This window comes from Pangasianodon hypophthalmus, chromosome 12 (assembly GCF_027358585.1).
Source record: "Pangasianodon hypophthalmus isolate fPanHyp1 chromosome 12, fPanHyp1.pri, whole genome shotgun sequence".
Taxonomy (NCBI): domain Eukaryota; kingdom Metazoa; phylum Chordata; class Actinopteri; order Siluriformes; family Pangasiidae; genus Pangasianodon; species Pangasianodon hypophthalmus.
Genome location: NC_069721.1, coordinates 2,158,840 through 2,172,519, shown reverse-complemented (window position 1 = coordinate 2,172,519; position 13,680 = coordinate 2,158,840). Strand labels below are relative to the sequence as shown.

The 13,680-nt window shown below is 42.6% G+C and overlaps 1 protein-coding gene across 4 annotated transcripts; it reads right to left on the bottom strand.

Moving 5' to 3' along the window:
* Positions 1-23: 23 nt before the first annotated feature.
* Positions 24-12,770, bottom strand: mki67 (marker of proliferation Ki-67). Of its 4 annotated transcripts, none has more exons than XM_053238894.1 (15): positions 12,501-12,770; positions 11,876-11,988; positions 10,316-10,397; positions 9,284-9,399; positions 9,110-9,182; positions 8,375-8,444; positions 7,608-8,297; positions 6,437-6,666; positions 5,737-6,343; positions 5,523-5,647; positions 5,266-5,440; positions 5,022-5,159; positions 3,789-4,925; positions 1,068-3,683; positions 24-563 (listed from the first exon to the last, which is right to left on the bottom strand). In XM_053238894.1, the coding sequence occupies exons 2-15, from the start codon at positions 11,962-11,964 to the stop codon at positions 475-477; spliced, it is 6,237 nt and encodes a 2,078-aa protein (XP_053094869.1). In that variant the 5' UTR covers positions 11,965-11,988; positions 12,501-12,770; the 3' UTR covers positions 24-474. The 4 variants fall into 4 exon arrangements, with proteins under 4 accessions (XP_053094869.1, XP_053094871.1, XP_053094870.1 ...); XM_053238896.1 differs by having other exon boundaries at positions 6,437-6,663; XM_053238895.1 differs by lacking the exon at positions 12,501-12,770 and adding an exon at positions 12,183-12,424.
* Between the last annotated feature and the right edge of the window lie 910 nt (positions 12,771-13,680).

The following is a 13,680-nucleotide window of genomic DNA, read 5'->3' as shown; positions in this document are numbered from 1 at the left end:
ACAATAAAACAGACGACACTCGATTTCCAATCCTACTGTTTATTATCAGGATTTTTTTTTTCAAGCTACAAATACAAACACTGCTTAAAATATGCGGATTTAAAAAATTAAAAAAAGAAAAGCATATGATGGACACAAGTACATAAAAGGAAACTTTCCCCCCAAGCAAGAAGAGAAATGAGAGACAGAAGGCTTTGCGTGACTATAAAGGAGAGGGGGAACAAAAAGCAATCCTGTTAATACAAATGCATTAAATGCCCCAAATGTTTCAAGGTTTAAAAAAATAAATCTGAAAATTTGAAATGATTTTTAAAAACAATTATGCTTTTTTAAACAATAAAAAAATAGTTAAACTGGGAATGAAAAAAAAAAAAAAATACATCGGTACAAAAGCCACCACGATAATTAAATGGTCTTAATATATAAAAACCCCTCGTTCTTGCAGATTATTTACATCATCACAAGATCAGTGCTTTATTTCCTTCTTGTCCGTCTCACAGGAGCTGAAGGGACGTCCGTCTCGGCTTTCTTCTGCCCTCGGGCTCCTCGGCGAGTGGTTATTTCTGCAAGAAAGACACGAAACAGCCATTTTGTTTAGCGATCAACACACAAAACACGAGCAGGTTGTTGAATCTACCGGATTGCGGCCTGGCTCTCACACACGCGCCTAATCGGTCACTGGATGGAAACAAGCAGCACCATAAAAGAACCACAGTATCCCTTCTGTACACTTTTCTGGCCACAGGCTTCAGAATGTTGAGCGGTGAGATTCGATTGGCTCTCTGCTGGTTTCCAGTGAGAAAACAAAACTTTTGAATACTGCGGAACAACGAGCTGATCGGAGCAAGTTAGAGTCTCTGGATTAAAAAACCATTAAACGTTCACAGGACCCTGTGTTTGAACTTTCATCTTTGACTGTTTGTGTTTAACCTTTTGAGAAATCCCATCTTTAAATATTCAGGGCACCCTGTCTTTAACCGTTCGTGTTTAAAAGCTCGTGGAAGCTAGAGTCTCGGACAATAAACAGAAGATGAAAGGGCTACTAAACGAAAGTGGAGAAAACTTACCCGAGACAGCATCATCAGCCTGAGGTGGAACATCTTCCTGAGTTGCTTTTCTCCGGCCTCTTCCAGGTTTTTCTTCCTTTTTAGGAGCTTCTTCTGCTTCCACTTCAGAGGTTTCTTCTGTCTCCTTCGCCGCTGTCCTCCTGCCTTTGCCTGGTACAGCTGCATCTGTTTGAGCTTCTGCACCAGCTCCTCTGCCTCTCTTCCTCTTCGGTAAGGACTCTGCGTCTGGTGTTTCCTCAGCTACAACCTCCGTCTCTTTCCTTTTCTGCCCCCTTTTTGGGCAGGCAGCTACTTCATCGTGTTGGGAGACTACTGAAGCACCCGCTCTTCCTCTCCTGACTGGTTGGACATTTTCTTCAGCAGCTGGCTTCTCGTTTTCTGGTTCTTCTTGTTTCTTTGCCCCTCTCCCCTTGCGCCCTTTGACCGATTGCTTGGTCTCTGCATCATCTTTAGCTGCTGGTTCATCTTTCTTCTTAGACTTCTTTAGTTGAGGCTCTTCCTCAGCTGCTTTTTCTTCAGCTTCATTGACTGTTTGAGTGTCCTTGGTTGAGACCTTGGCTTTCTTAGTGATTCTCCCTCTTCCTCTCTTAGCTACCACCTCACTGCTAACACCAACCTCCTCAGACTCTGCCTGTGCGAGTGGAGTTTCATCCGTCACAGACCCGGGTTCATTTGTTTCATTGCTGGTCTGTTCGACTGGTTCCACCACTGCTGTGGCTTCCTCTGGCTCTGATTTTGCAGCAGCTTTTCTACCACGGCTGGGCTTGACAACTGGTGGAGGAACTTCAACAGTAGCTGCGCGACGACCTCTTTTACCTGGAGCTTCTGGTTCATCCTTGACAGCAGCTGTGCGCTTTCCTCTGGCTGATTTGGCTGCAGGAGCTTCTGACTGCTGAATGGTTTCAATACTGGGTTTATCTTGAGCTTCTTCCTGAGAATCATCTAAAACCTGAGCTTTGGGCTCTGCTTGTTTTTTCCTCCTGCCTCCTCTGACGTTTTTGACCACTGGTTCTTCGGCTGGTTCCTCGGTCACAGCAGCTGTTGCACTGGTTTCTGTAGCAGGATCGTTAGCAACATCCTCTACCTGTGGCTTTAATGACTTGTTTCTAGCACCTCGGCTAGACCTGACTGCTGGAGCTTCTGGTTTAGGCTGAGATTCAACTGTTTGAGGCTCAACATTGGATTCATCAACCACTGCTTGGTTGTTCAAAGCCACTGGATTCACTCTCCTTCCTCGTCTAGACTTCACCATAGGCATTTGAGTGTGCTCTTCAGGCAGGACCTCAGAATCTGAAGTGGGTTTAGATGTTTCCTCAACTTGTGCTGTTACTGAAGTTTCCTTCTTTGTTGCCCTGCCTCTCCTCGGTTTCGAGTTGGCTTTAATGGGATCTTCAGTTTCTGCTGCTGACTGAACTTCAGTACTCTCTGGTAATTTGGGCTCAACTAGATCAACAAGCGCCGCTACGACATCTGAGCTCTTATCATCTGACTCCACAACAATCGGCGTGGGCTCAGGAGATTCCTCAACTTGTGAGGCCTTCAGCATTCCCTTCTTTGTTGGTCTGCCTCTCCTGCTTTTTGTGGTGGATTTAAGAGAATTCTCATTTTCTGCTGCGGATTCAATTTTAGAACTTTCTAGTACAACAGCTTTCACCTCCACTGCAGCATCTGGGCTCTTAATGTCTGAGGTTTCCTCAACTTCTGCAGCCGTTGTGGGTTCCTTCTTTGTTGTCCTGCCTCTCCTTGCTCTGGTGTTGGACTTAACAGGAGCCTCAGTCTCTGCTGATGGCTGAAGTTCAGCACTTTCTGATGCCACCCCAACCTCCTCAACTGAAGCTTCAGGCAAAGCTTCTGGCTCTTGTGGATTCTCTAATTCATGTTTTTGCTTCCTTCCTCTCTTGGCTCTAGCAGGAGCTGGTGACTTCATGGAGACTTCTACCTCTGCAGAAGCCTTCAAGTCAGTAACAGGATCTACCTGCAAAACTTCAACATCTTGTTCGGCTTTCCTTCCTCTCCTGGGTTTAAGTGCCACCTGCTCATCCTCTGCAGAGACAAGAGATGATTTCTGAGCCTTCACTTGCTCCTTGGGGATTCTTCCTCTGGAAGATTTTCTAGCAGGACTTTGTACAGGAACATCCTCAGTGAGCTCAATAGCTGACTTGCCTCTCATTCCTCGCACAGGAGGAACAGACTTCACAGACTCAGCACTAGGTTCCTCCTCCGCTCCTGCAACTGTAACAGACAGAGAATCCGAATCCACCTGATGTTCTTGACTCTTCTGGGATTTCTGTGCCTTTCTTACTTGAACACCACGCCTAGTCTTTTTAGCAGTTGAGGATCTGTTTGTCTGCTCCTCTGCCTTAGGAGAAGCTACAGCTGGAGTGGCTTCTACAGCCGTACTGATCGTTTCAGAAGTGCAAACAGTTTCAAGCGGTGTTTCTTGGACATCTTTGTCAGCATTAGTCATCACGTCACATGAGGTGACCTCTCCAACCTCCTGGCAAGAAGTTTTCGCTTCTTCTGTCTCGATCTGTAGACCAACAGCTGCTTCTGTATCATTTTTCACATCCTCAACCGGGCAGATGTTTTCCTTCTCTTCAGATTCCACACTGGCATCTTAAAAAGAATGGATTATCCCATTTTCAGCATAAATACTTCCACACAAATATTTAAAACAAGAGCTAAATAACTGCATGCAAAGACAGCTGAGCATTAACTCACCTTCCACAGGCAAAACATCAGAACCCACAGAGTCAGGCTCTGCAACGATGGTGGAACCCACCACCGCTTCATCTCTTTTTTGCTTGGGGGTCTTCATCAAATTATCAATTCCAAAGTCATTTTCAACTGGCTCTCCTTTCTCCCTAGGGGTCTGAAGCAAGCTCTTCACACCAACCAGATCTTCAACCAGCTGGGTCTTCTGCTTTGGAGTTTTCATCATCTGCTGAATGCCTGTCAGGTCTTCCTCAACTGGCTGTTTCTTCTGCTTTGGAGTTTTCATCATCTGCTGAATGCCTGTCAGGTCTTCCTCAACTGGCTGTTTCTTCTGTTCAACCAGCTGGGTCTTCTGCTTGGGAGTTTTCATCATCTCTTGAATGCCTGTCAGGTCTTCCTCAACTGGCTGTTTCTTCAGCTTGGGAGTCTTCATCATCTGTTGAATGCCCATCAGATCTTCCTCAACTGGCTGTTTCTTCTGCTCAACCAGCTGGGTCTTCTGCTTGGGAGTTTTCATCATCTCTTGAATGCCTGTCAGGTCTTCCTCAACCGGCTGTTTCTTCAGCTTGGGAGTCTTCATCAATCGTTTTACTCCAGTAAGGTCCTCCTCTTGCTCAGTCTTATCCTTGGGGGTCTTGACAAGCCTCTTCAAGCCTACAGCACACACTACAGGACTGTTTGCATCTTTTGGAGTCTTCATCCGCCTCTTTAATCCAGCCATGTCTTCTTCTAAGGGAGTTCCCTTTTGTTTTGGGGTGTTAAGGAGTTCTTTAACACCTTCCAAACTCTCTTCCTGGGGTGGTTTTGGCTCTTTGGGTGTCTTGAGTAACTTGCCTCTTATGTCTTCTATAGGCTCGGCTTTCTGCTTAGGCGTTCTCATGAGTCTTTTGACTCCTGTAAGGCATTCTGACGGGGCGGGTTTCTGTTGTGGAGTTTGGACTGGCACAGCCTGCTTGTTCTCGGTTTGATCTTCACTGGGCATATCTAATACTGTGGAAACTTCAGATGGAGAAACGGCGGCTGAGTCATCTTCAATTAAACTTCCATCCTGGTCGTCCTGGAGGAGTCTGGTTACAGCTTCGCTGTTGTAGCGCCCAAGTTTGGCGGTGGACGCGACACTCATGGGGGACACCACCATTTCACCTGTACACGAATACGTAATGAGTTTATTCTTGGTAATTGGAAATACTAAACTTATTACAAAACAAAACACACAAAAAAAAATAGACCAACGCTTACCAGATTCCTCAGGAGTATTCATTACTGATGCTTCAGTCATTTCACCAACACCAAGCGGTGTTGCTGGACACTCATCCGTCTTTGTAAAAGCACTCTTCCGTCTGCTGTTAGCCGGAGTTTTGAAGATATCAGACACCCCTGCAAACAAGCCAAAAGTTTAGAGATTTGGAAGGAATTTGGGGAGGAAAAAAAAAATCTATTGTATATGAGTTGAGCACTGAATTTAAAATAAAAATCAGCACACCGGTGAGATCTTCATCCATTTTCATATCCTTTTTAAACAGGGCGACGTTGCGTACTACTTTAGGAGCAGCACCAACAAGCTGAGTAGATCTTAAAAAGGCTTTGCCGACGACTATACTGGCTGGAGAATCCGCGTGTCCAGTACTTGTGTGATCTTTCAGTCTGTGTGCAGGTGTCTGCAAAGAAAGTACACATCCTCAAACAACAAGAAAAGACCCCAAAAACCTCAATAACAGCAAAACAAAGCAGCTAAATTACCTTGGGTTTAGTCACTTTAGTCTGCTTGACTGCTGCTGTTCTCTTGGTTGCTGGTTTCTTAGCGCCACCTTCCGTTGGAGGTTTAGCTTGTCCAAACTTCACAATGTCAGCCCAAGAACTGACAACTTAAAACAGGAACAATAGAAATCTTAACAAAATACTCAAGAAAAACACCAAATACTTCCTGACATCCTACAACACACACCAAATTTACCTTTTAAATTAGCAAGCGAAGCTCCACTGCGTCGTGATCGCACAACCTCAAGTGCGCTCTTCAGCACGCTCTTCGGGGTCTTCCGAGCCGACGCCTTCATGCTGCTCCTTCTCAGCGTGGCCTTCGGGGTCACGCATTCCCGAGGCTCTTCTACCACAGGTACGGATTCTTCCTTCGCTTCTTTCTCCTGATCGGGGACGGGCGACGGGGTGCTGATTCGGGAAACCGAAAATCGGCCGTGCATCGTAGGTGTCTTGAGAAGGGACTCTTCGCTTGGAGATGGAGACTTCGCCGAAGTATTCGAGAGCCTCCTTGAGGATTTAGGGGTCGATGGGTTTGAAGAAGGTGGAGGGGTCTTGGAATTTTTAGGAGATGGGGTTTTAGCCTTTGGGCTTGGAGACTTCTTGGCCGGAGTTGGAGTCTTCAGAGTCTTGGCAGGCGATGGAGTCTTCAGAGTCTTGGCAGGCGATGGAGTCTTCAGAGTCTTGGCAGGCGATGGAGTCTTCAGAGTCTTGGCAGGTGAAGCTGCCCGTTTAGGCGAAGCTGCCCGTTTAGGTGAAGCATTCTTAGCAGGGCTCTCTGCAATATCCTCTTCAAGCTGGTAACCCTACAGACAAGCACAAGACAGAGAAGCACGGGCACTTTAGAGAACCGAATGAGAACACTTAAACAAAACACGAGAGCCTTTTTCAAGCCTTACCATCAGGCCAATGGTGGAGGCTCGTCTGAGTAGAGAGTGAGGTTTCTGAGAGAACCCCAGGCTGCGTCTCCCAGGAGTTGCCCCTCGGCGTAGGGGGGAATTAGGTGGTAAACGTTTGTCGAACAGTTCAGGGCTCAGCTGTCCACCAAAGGACACACGTTTTCTCTTGGGAGCAGGAAGGGGCAAGTCGTCACACTTGTGCTTCTTACTGGAGGCCTGGCCATTACCTGCTAAACACCAAGCTGATTCAGTCATAAGTGTGTAAGGGGTTGTGTGGTAAAATATTTTTTCCTGTCTGCCAGCTAGGATTTTCTTGTTAGCAAAGTTGTTCAGCATGTACAAGTTTGACGAAATGGCTAATCAAGAAAACAGCGAGAAAAAAGTCAATTTTTTTAACCGAGTCTCATGAATTCACAGGGCAAAGTTCACCTAAATAAAGTTGGCGTGAAGCGAATCTAAACACCACACGAATGTTTCTTTTCCTCCGCTGGACAAATTTTATTTGCATTTTGTCTGAGCACTGGATAAGCGCAGTTTTCACGAATATCGCTGTTGCAATACATCAAAATAAATTCTGTAGATATTAGTAAATGTGAGCACTCCTCAATGCATCCTGACTTCCTGTTTCAAAAGGAAATGAGTCAACAAACCCAGAATAAACTCACTACTTAAGTGACGTAACTGGTAGCGCATAAAGCAACTGTCTAGAGATGGAGAAGTAAGGTTCGTTCTATAATCAGTAGATGAAACAGGAAGTATTACATTCATGATCGAGACACAGGAAAGCGGTCAGCACCGTCCACTTTAAGTAAAGTCTGTCGAGTTAGTCACAGTTTAACTATAAATAAAAAACCAAATCAGAGCGAGCGTTACAATAAAGTCATGACTTATTTGGTGCAGGTGTGCAACAAACTTCATCAGGATATTACCATAGCAACAAAACATAATGCAGGTGCAAATTTAATCAGCTGATCAGCATGTTCAAATGCAGATTTTAATGTATCACATGTTATCCTAAAGTTTCTTTGAAACTGTGACTCAAACTAGACTAACGATAAAGCAAAGCATAACTTAAAATTATTATAAATCATTACATTGCCTTTATGCATACTTTGGTGTGTTAAAGTTAAATAAATAAATAAATAAATAAATAAATAAATAAAACTCTGACCTTTGTCATCAGAATTCGGCGTGGCTACAACCTCCTGCAACACGTCCTGGACTTGGAACCGTTTTCCCGCGCTTGCTCTTGGCGACGTCCTGGTGCCCTGTTTCGCTTTGGCCTCTTCAGCCTCTGCTGGTTCTGAGGGATTCTGGGAAGTGGTTTGTTTCTCCGGGGTTTGAGAAGCGCTGCTCCTCCGGGCTTTCGGGGACTTGGCACTCGGACTCTCAAAGGCGATTTGCTGGGCCACTTGGTCAGCAGTGAACTTCTGTGGCGTCGTCTGAGGAGTTTTCTTCTGAGATACGGGCGTGTTGACGCCCTCGGAGAGCTTCTTCTCTTCTCCCTGAACCACAGGCGTGGCTGGTTTCACCTCAGCAGACGAGTTCTCTGTTTGAGCGCCCTCTACGGGCTTGGCGGTTGAGGATCTTCTCTTCTTCTGGGCAGATTTCGGAGTCACCGGCTTGACGTTCTCGCTTGAAACCTTCTCAACTTCCTGCTTGTCCACTGGAGGTCTTGAGAGAGGGGTATTGGACAGACTGGCAGATTTCCACACGGGCTTGGTGGCCAGATCTCGCTTGACCATGTTGTAAAGATCGGAGAAGGGAGACATGGTGCTCTCCGTGCTCGCTTTGTTCTGCTGATCTCCAGCGCTCTGGTCCAGACAGACGGGCAGGTTGGAGCCATCTTTCAAACAGGTATCTGTAAAAAGAAACAGTTAAATCAAGACAAAAGGCCAAACCACAAGCCAAGATCTCACAAAGATCACGAGAACTCACCTGTGTTGTGCTCAGACTTCTTTTTCTCTGTGGTTCCAGGTGTGCTCTTCACCTGCTGGTCTTGCAAGACCTGAGAAACCAACAAAGCTGTTTTAGAGAGGATGGAAGAAGTCACCCTGGGATATATAAAAAAAAAAAAAAGGCTCCTTGAGGGTATGTGAAACGTTTTCAAACATTCTCAACCTCCTAAAGGAGTTCTACTTGGAATCGCTCTGAATAGAGAAATACAATTATACGATTAACGCTGAAATTTAAGAGAATAGTTCATCAGTAGATCTTAACAGTAAGCAAATATTTCAAAAAATTGGAGCATACTAAACAGCATGGCAAACAAAAAAACATTATAGAATTACAAAATTTATTATAAAATTATTTTTAAACTAAACTGATTAACAAAGGCACATTTAGACCAAAATGGAGAAACCTATTTAATTTATTTTTCTTCAATTTTTTTTTTAATGAAAACAATCTGATCAAAAAGAATAAGGAGGATCCTGTAAGTCATACTTTTAATTAAACTTTAAAAGAGAAAAATCACACTGGACTCGTGTCTAATATGAAAACTAGAAACCTAGCTAGCTAACACACACCGACACTTTACATTTTGCTAAAGTTTCTTGCTAAATAAAAACACATGACTTTAGCTTTTTCCAGTAAGTGTGTTGTTTTTAACAGCAGAATATGAGCAGCATCGTGACAGGACATTTTTGACGCATCACCCAGGTAACCCCTCACCTTGACAGTTTCTCCTTTACCAGGCGTGGACAAGCGCTTTTTCTTCGGAGTCGGCGCAGGCGGATACTCGAACCTGCGCAACACGAAGGAAACTTAATACCAACACTGAGAGAAATAAAAACCAAAAGACACACGGATTTCAACATAAAGAGAGTGAAGACGATGATGATGTACCTGAAAGAACGATCGATAACTGTGATTAGATCTCCGTGCTTCAAACGCTCGGACTGCTGCAGAATCTCGCCGTTGATGAGAGTCGGATTCACCGAGCTCAGGTTGGTCAAAATAAGCTTTAAAAAAAAAAAAATAAAAAAATAGAGAGAGAATAAAAAGAGTAAAATGGTTATAACTCTCACTGACTGATTCATGCGCTCTACGTTTATACTGACTTTATTCATATAGTGTTAAAGCAGCGATAAAATATTTGTGTAAATCTGCTAAAACATTCTTCAAAGAATGTCTTATGTCACACTTATCTCCGTAAATGGCTGCATTTCTCAGCGATTTATCTTTATGATTTAAGGACGCGTCAGCGGGAATAGGGCGGGGCTTCCAGGTAGCTAGCTAATATCTGAAAGTTCAAAACACCTACGCAGCTGTCAATCATTCCGGATTCAAATGTTCATTGGCTCACCTGCTCTTTTTATTGGGAGATAAAAGAAGAGTCTTCTTACTCCATACTCCGATGTTAAAAAGTGGAGTTCTTACGCAAAATGCGTTAAGGCTAGCAGTTCTGCATTTGCAGCTGTCAGGCATACGAGTAAGTTTACTAGGTGTGATTAATAGGTAGATAGGATAGCTTTTGAAAAAGCGGTAGCAGTGGTAGTATTTATTTATTTAATAGTCGAACGCATTAAAGCATTACAAACGTACAAAGGAGACTTTTACGGAATCGGCAACGCAATCAGGGACGTGGAAATGGCGACGAACCTTAAGAGAAGAAAATACAGAACGCGGGCTGCACGATATTGAAGAAAAATTTAATATGCGATAACTTGTTAAATAAAGCAATATACAGTATGATAATGCTGTAAATGTGTAAAATCAATTTAGACTACATATATATATAAAACATACATATCCGCTCCACAGGAACCTGAGTCGTCACTTATTTTCATTAGACAGCACTGATCCATTTAACGAAATCACTTTATCCTGCATGCAGCTGAAACGTTAGTCGCGCATTCGGACTCGGCTCTTCGTTACCTCTTTGTTTTCATTGAGCTCGATTCTGCAGTGTTCTTTGGACACCTGTGGCAGCTGGATCCGGATATCACAGTCGAGCTTCCTTTAAAATAAAAATAATAAGGAAAAACATGCTGTCAGTTTGAGATCACAAACAGAGTTCATTAGCAGAGCAAAGGAGCAGATGGAACACGTCTCATTTCGCAAATTTATTCATAAAAACAGTTCGCAGGAGCATTTACACAAGAAACGTGGTGTTAATGAAAATCCTGATAGTTGGACAAACGTTCGTATCCTACATTTAATGCTACATTTAAAGACTCACTAATACACCCCTCGATTGATCGGCTTTAAATCAGTCACAATCCCAAAATAAATCCATAAACTAAAAAAATAAGACGAGTCATTTAACTAAGACAAAAGTAATATAAAAGAAGGAAGAGTTTGTGTGTGTGTGTGTGTGTGTGTCTGATGCGCTGCAGTAGCTGAGCTGCATTACTGGAAGGCGATTCATCGCCGTTTAGTCACCATTTAGTCGTTTTCAGCTCACTGTGAGCTTTGCCTTTTATGGAGTTTTGTGGGCGTGGCTAAATGTAATCCAGTTGTGTTGAGTGTAGGCTTCTTACTTTTACAGCTGATCAGCATACGCACACGAGTACGATGAAAATCAGTGAAACTTTCGTAAACCTGGGGGGAATTTTTTTTTTCCCCCTGTTTTTGGCCATGAAAAAATTTTCACATTCAAACTTTAATAAAAGATTAACAATCAAATGACTACTATATGCTTAAATTATTTTGGTGAAAGCTTAATTATTGGCCTGAATTATTTTTGGTTTAGAATCAGTATTGCACTGTAAATCTTGATAAAGACGCAAAAAAGCAAGAAGTCGAGCACATTTCCTAGAGCACGTGGTGTCTAAGCCCACGCTGATTGGCTAGAAGCAGTGTCTGACGTCACTGACAGAAAAAACCGCCTGAGTTTAAACGGTACTGATGTGAATCCCTTCAGTGAGTCAAATCATTCGGCTCATCTCATCAATAAGAGTCGAATCCCAAACGACTTATTGCCATTTTTTCCTCAATCTGAACCAAACAAACTATATTTTGTACTTCTTTCAGGAAATCTCTACTAACCCTATTTTTTATTGCTAAAAATAAATAAATAAATAAATAAATAAATAAAATTTTTAAAAAATCACACTGCATTCTATAAAATATGAAACGGATCCTCTGAATCGGCTCGGAGTCAAAAGCACGACGACTCACACTGAAGACGAAACAGCTCAGACGTTTAAAAAGAGGTTTCCATGGAAACCTGTAATTGAACGTTTTGATTCAATTACACAGAAATAGTTACTGCATTACTTATATACATTTACAGCACAAGAGGAAAAGAGGAAAAAAAAACAGCTCGTGTTACAGTACGTACAGAAGTGAAGTGAATCAAGGAGTCGACTCCTTCGCGAACGACACATGGCTATTAAACAGCCGCAATGACAACAAGCACACGCGCACTTAAATAGTTAAATAGTTATGATAAATAGACATTAAATTAAATAAAAGTGATTATTTATTACTGACCTCCCGAACAGGCAGGATGCTGTGAGGGGAAATTCGGTTCCATCTGTTCCGTTTCTCTTTATCACCACGATTTTACCGAGCAGAGGCATCTTCCTCACCCCAGCTGTACTTACCTGAAGGACAGAAAGGTGGAGAAAAAAAACACTTAATTACACAAAAGTGTCATTTTATCCTCACTGTCTGACTTAAACCTCTAACTCGAGGCTGCATTACACTCCTAGCTCGCTAACATGTGCTGCTCCAGAGTAACCCACACTGCTCTGAGTCTCTTAAAACGGATTCAGACAACAAAAATAAAACAACACACCTTTATTGATCTTTATATATATTTCTAGTAAGATATTAATGCACCAATAACACTGTCCGCGCTCTTCCGAGCACCAGTTTTCCGACAAATCCCGCCTCTTCGCTCGGATTGGCTAACACGTCATACGGACACGGAAACTGTCCAATGAGCGGACGCTCGCGAGATTAACCAACCAATCCCCGCGCACAGTGTGAGATCTGTCGCAAAACGGTTAGGAACCAAAAACCCATAAATCGTGAAGCTAGCGAGTTCTGAATATGACAAGAAAACCAAAATGTACAAATACACTAAAATGAGGATTGAATACAAACGCGTTACCTGAGTTAAAATAGATCTTCAAGATGAAATATATTCCATCGATAATTTAAAAACGCAACCTACACATACACTGAGGCGACATTAGCCTCCTGCAGAGCCGACTGCTTTACACTGACTAGCGCACGCCGCGTGCCGGGGCTCAGTGCACGAGCCATATCCCTCCGCCTAACAACAAACAACTTAGCTACACAGACTTCTTTTAATCACATTTAAAACAAAACATAAATAAATAGGATTTAATCATATACATATTTAGTAATTGATTCAAACCGTGTGCAATTTCTGTACTAGTACGAGGAACTATTTTGTTTATTTCAAACAGGCGGAGGAACACAACGGCCAATAACGACTACGCGTTTGAATAGAGTTCGAAATTCCGCGCGAAGGCCGCTGATTGGTCGGCGCACCCAGCGATGGAAAAGGCTGCAGCCAATAGGAAGAGGGCTGGCGTTTAAACAGCGTTTGAGTGACAGTGTAGATGACCAGTTAGAAAGTAGATAATGTTTTATTGTCAATAATCTGACTTTGATTAAATAAACAAACAATAGTACATAGAATTTATATGAATAAAGGGAGAAAACAATGAAATGTAAATGTTATTATGTAATTTGCTTTGTATTTTTTCCCTTCCATCTGCTCTTTTCTTTGTAATAATAATAATAATAATAATAATAATAATAATAATAATTAGTCCTATGGTCTTCTGCAGAAAATAATCTTAGTATCAGATTGTTCTATTTCTAGAGTAGTTTAGTTTCATTTAAAGCAATCTAATTTAACTCCCTTCAAACAATTAGCTTCCACTACAATAAAGTATTTTCAACTGATAAGATTACTTAGATAAAGAAAAGAGCGTGTAGTCATTGACAGGTTGTAATTGCGGATATAAGTTTTCCGTAAGGAGAATTTTGATACAAGTCTCCAGGATCAGAAGTAAAGCTGGCACTTTAGGTTTTCTGACACCTTCAGGACCTCGTTGTTTCTCGGTAACATGAAAAGCTGCATCTTTTTGTCTTATTAACGTGAAGAGAGAGATAAAAAGAAAGGCTGGTGAGGGAACGACTGTTTATAGCTGCTATAATGCAAGCGAGAACAGGAACTAACTTCTTTCACGGACGTTCCACAACATTAAAAGTAATTATAAACGGATAAAAAGTACAAAGTGTCGTTCTTTAATAAG

What these genes read in the sequence shown, in the direction of transcription:
- mki67 (XM_053238894.1), bottom strand. Translation starts at nt 11,964, where the DNA reads ATGCCTCTGCTCGGTAAAATCGTGGTGATAAAGAGAAACGGAACAGAT. An exon ending in GAATACTCCTGAGGAATCTG is followed by an intron (nt 4,926 to 5,021) that starts GTAAGCGTTGGT and finishes ATTCGTGTACAG; the next exon opens with GTGAAATGGTGGTGTCCCCC. An exon ending in GGCTGATGATGCTGTCTCGG is followed by an intron (nt 564 to 1,067) that starts GTAAGTTTTCTC and finishes TCTTTCTTGCAG; the next exon opens with AAATAACCACTCGCCGAGGA.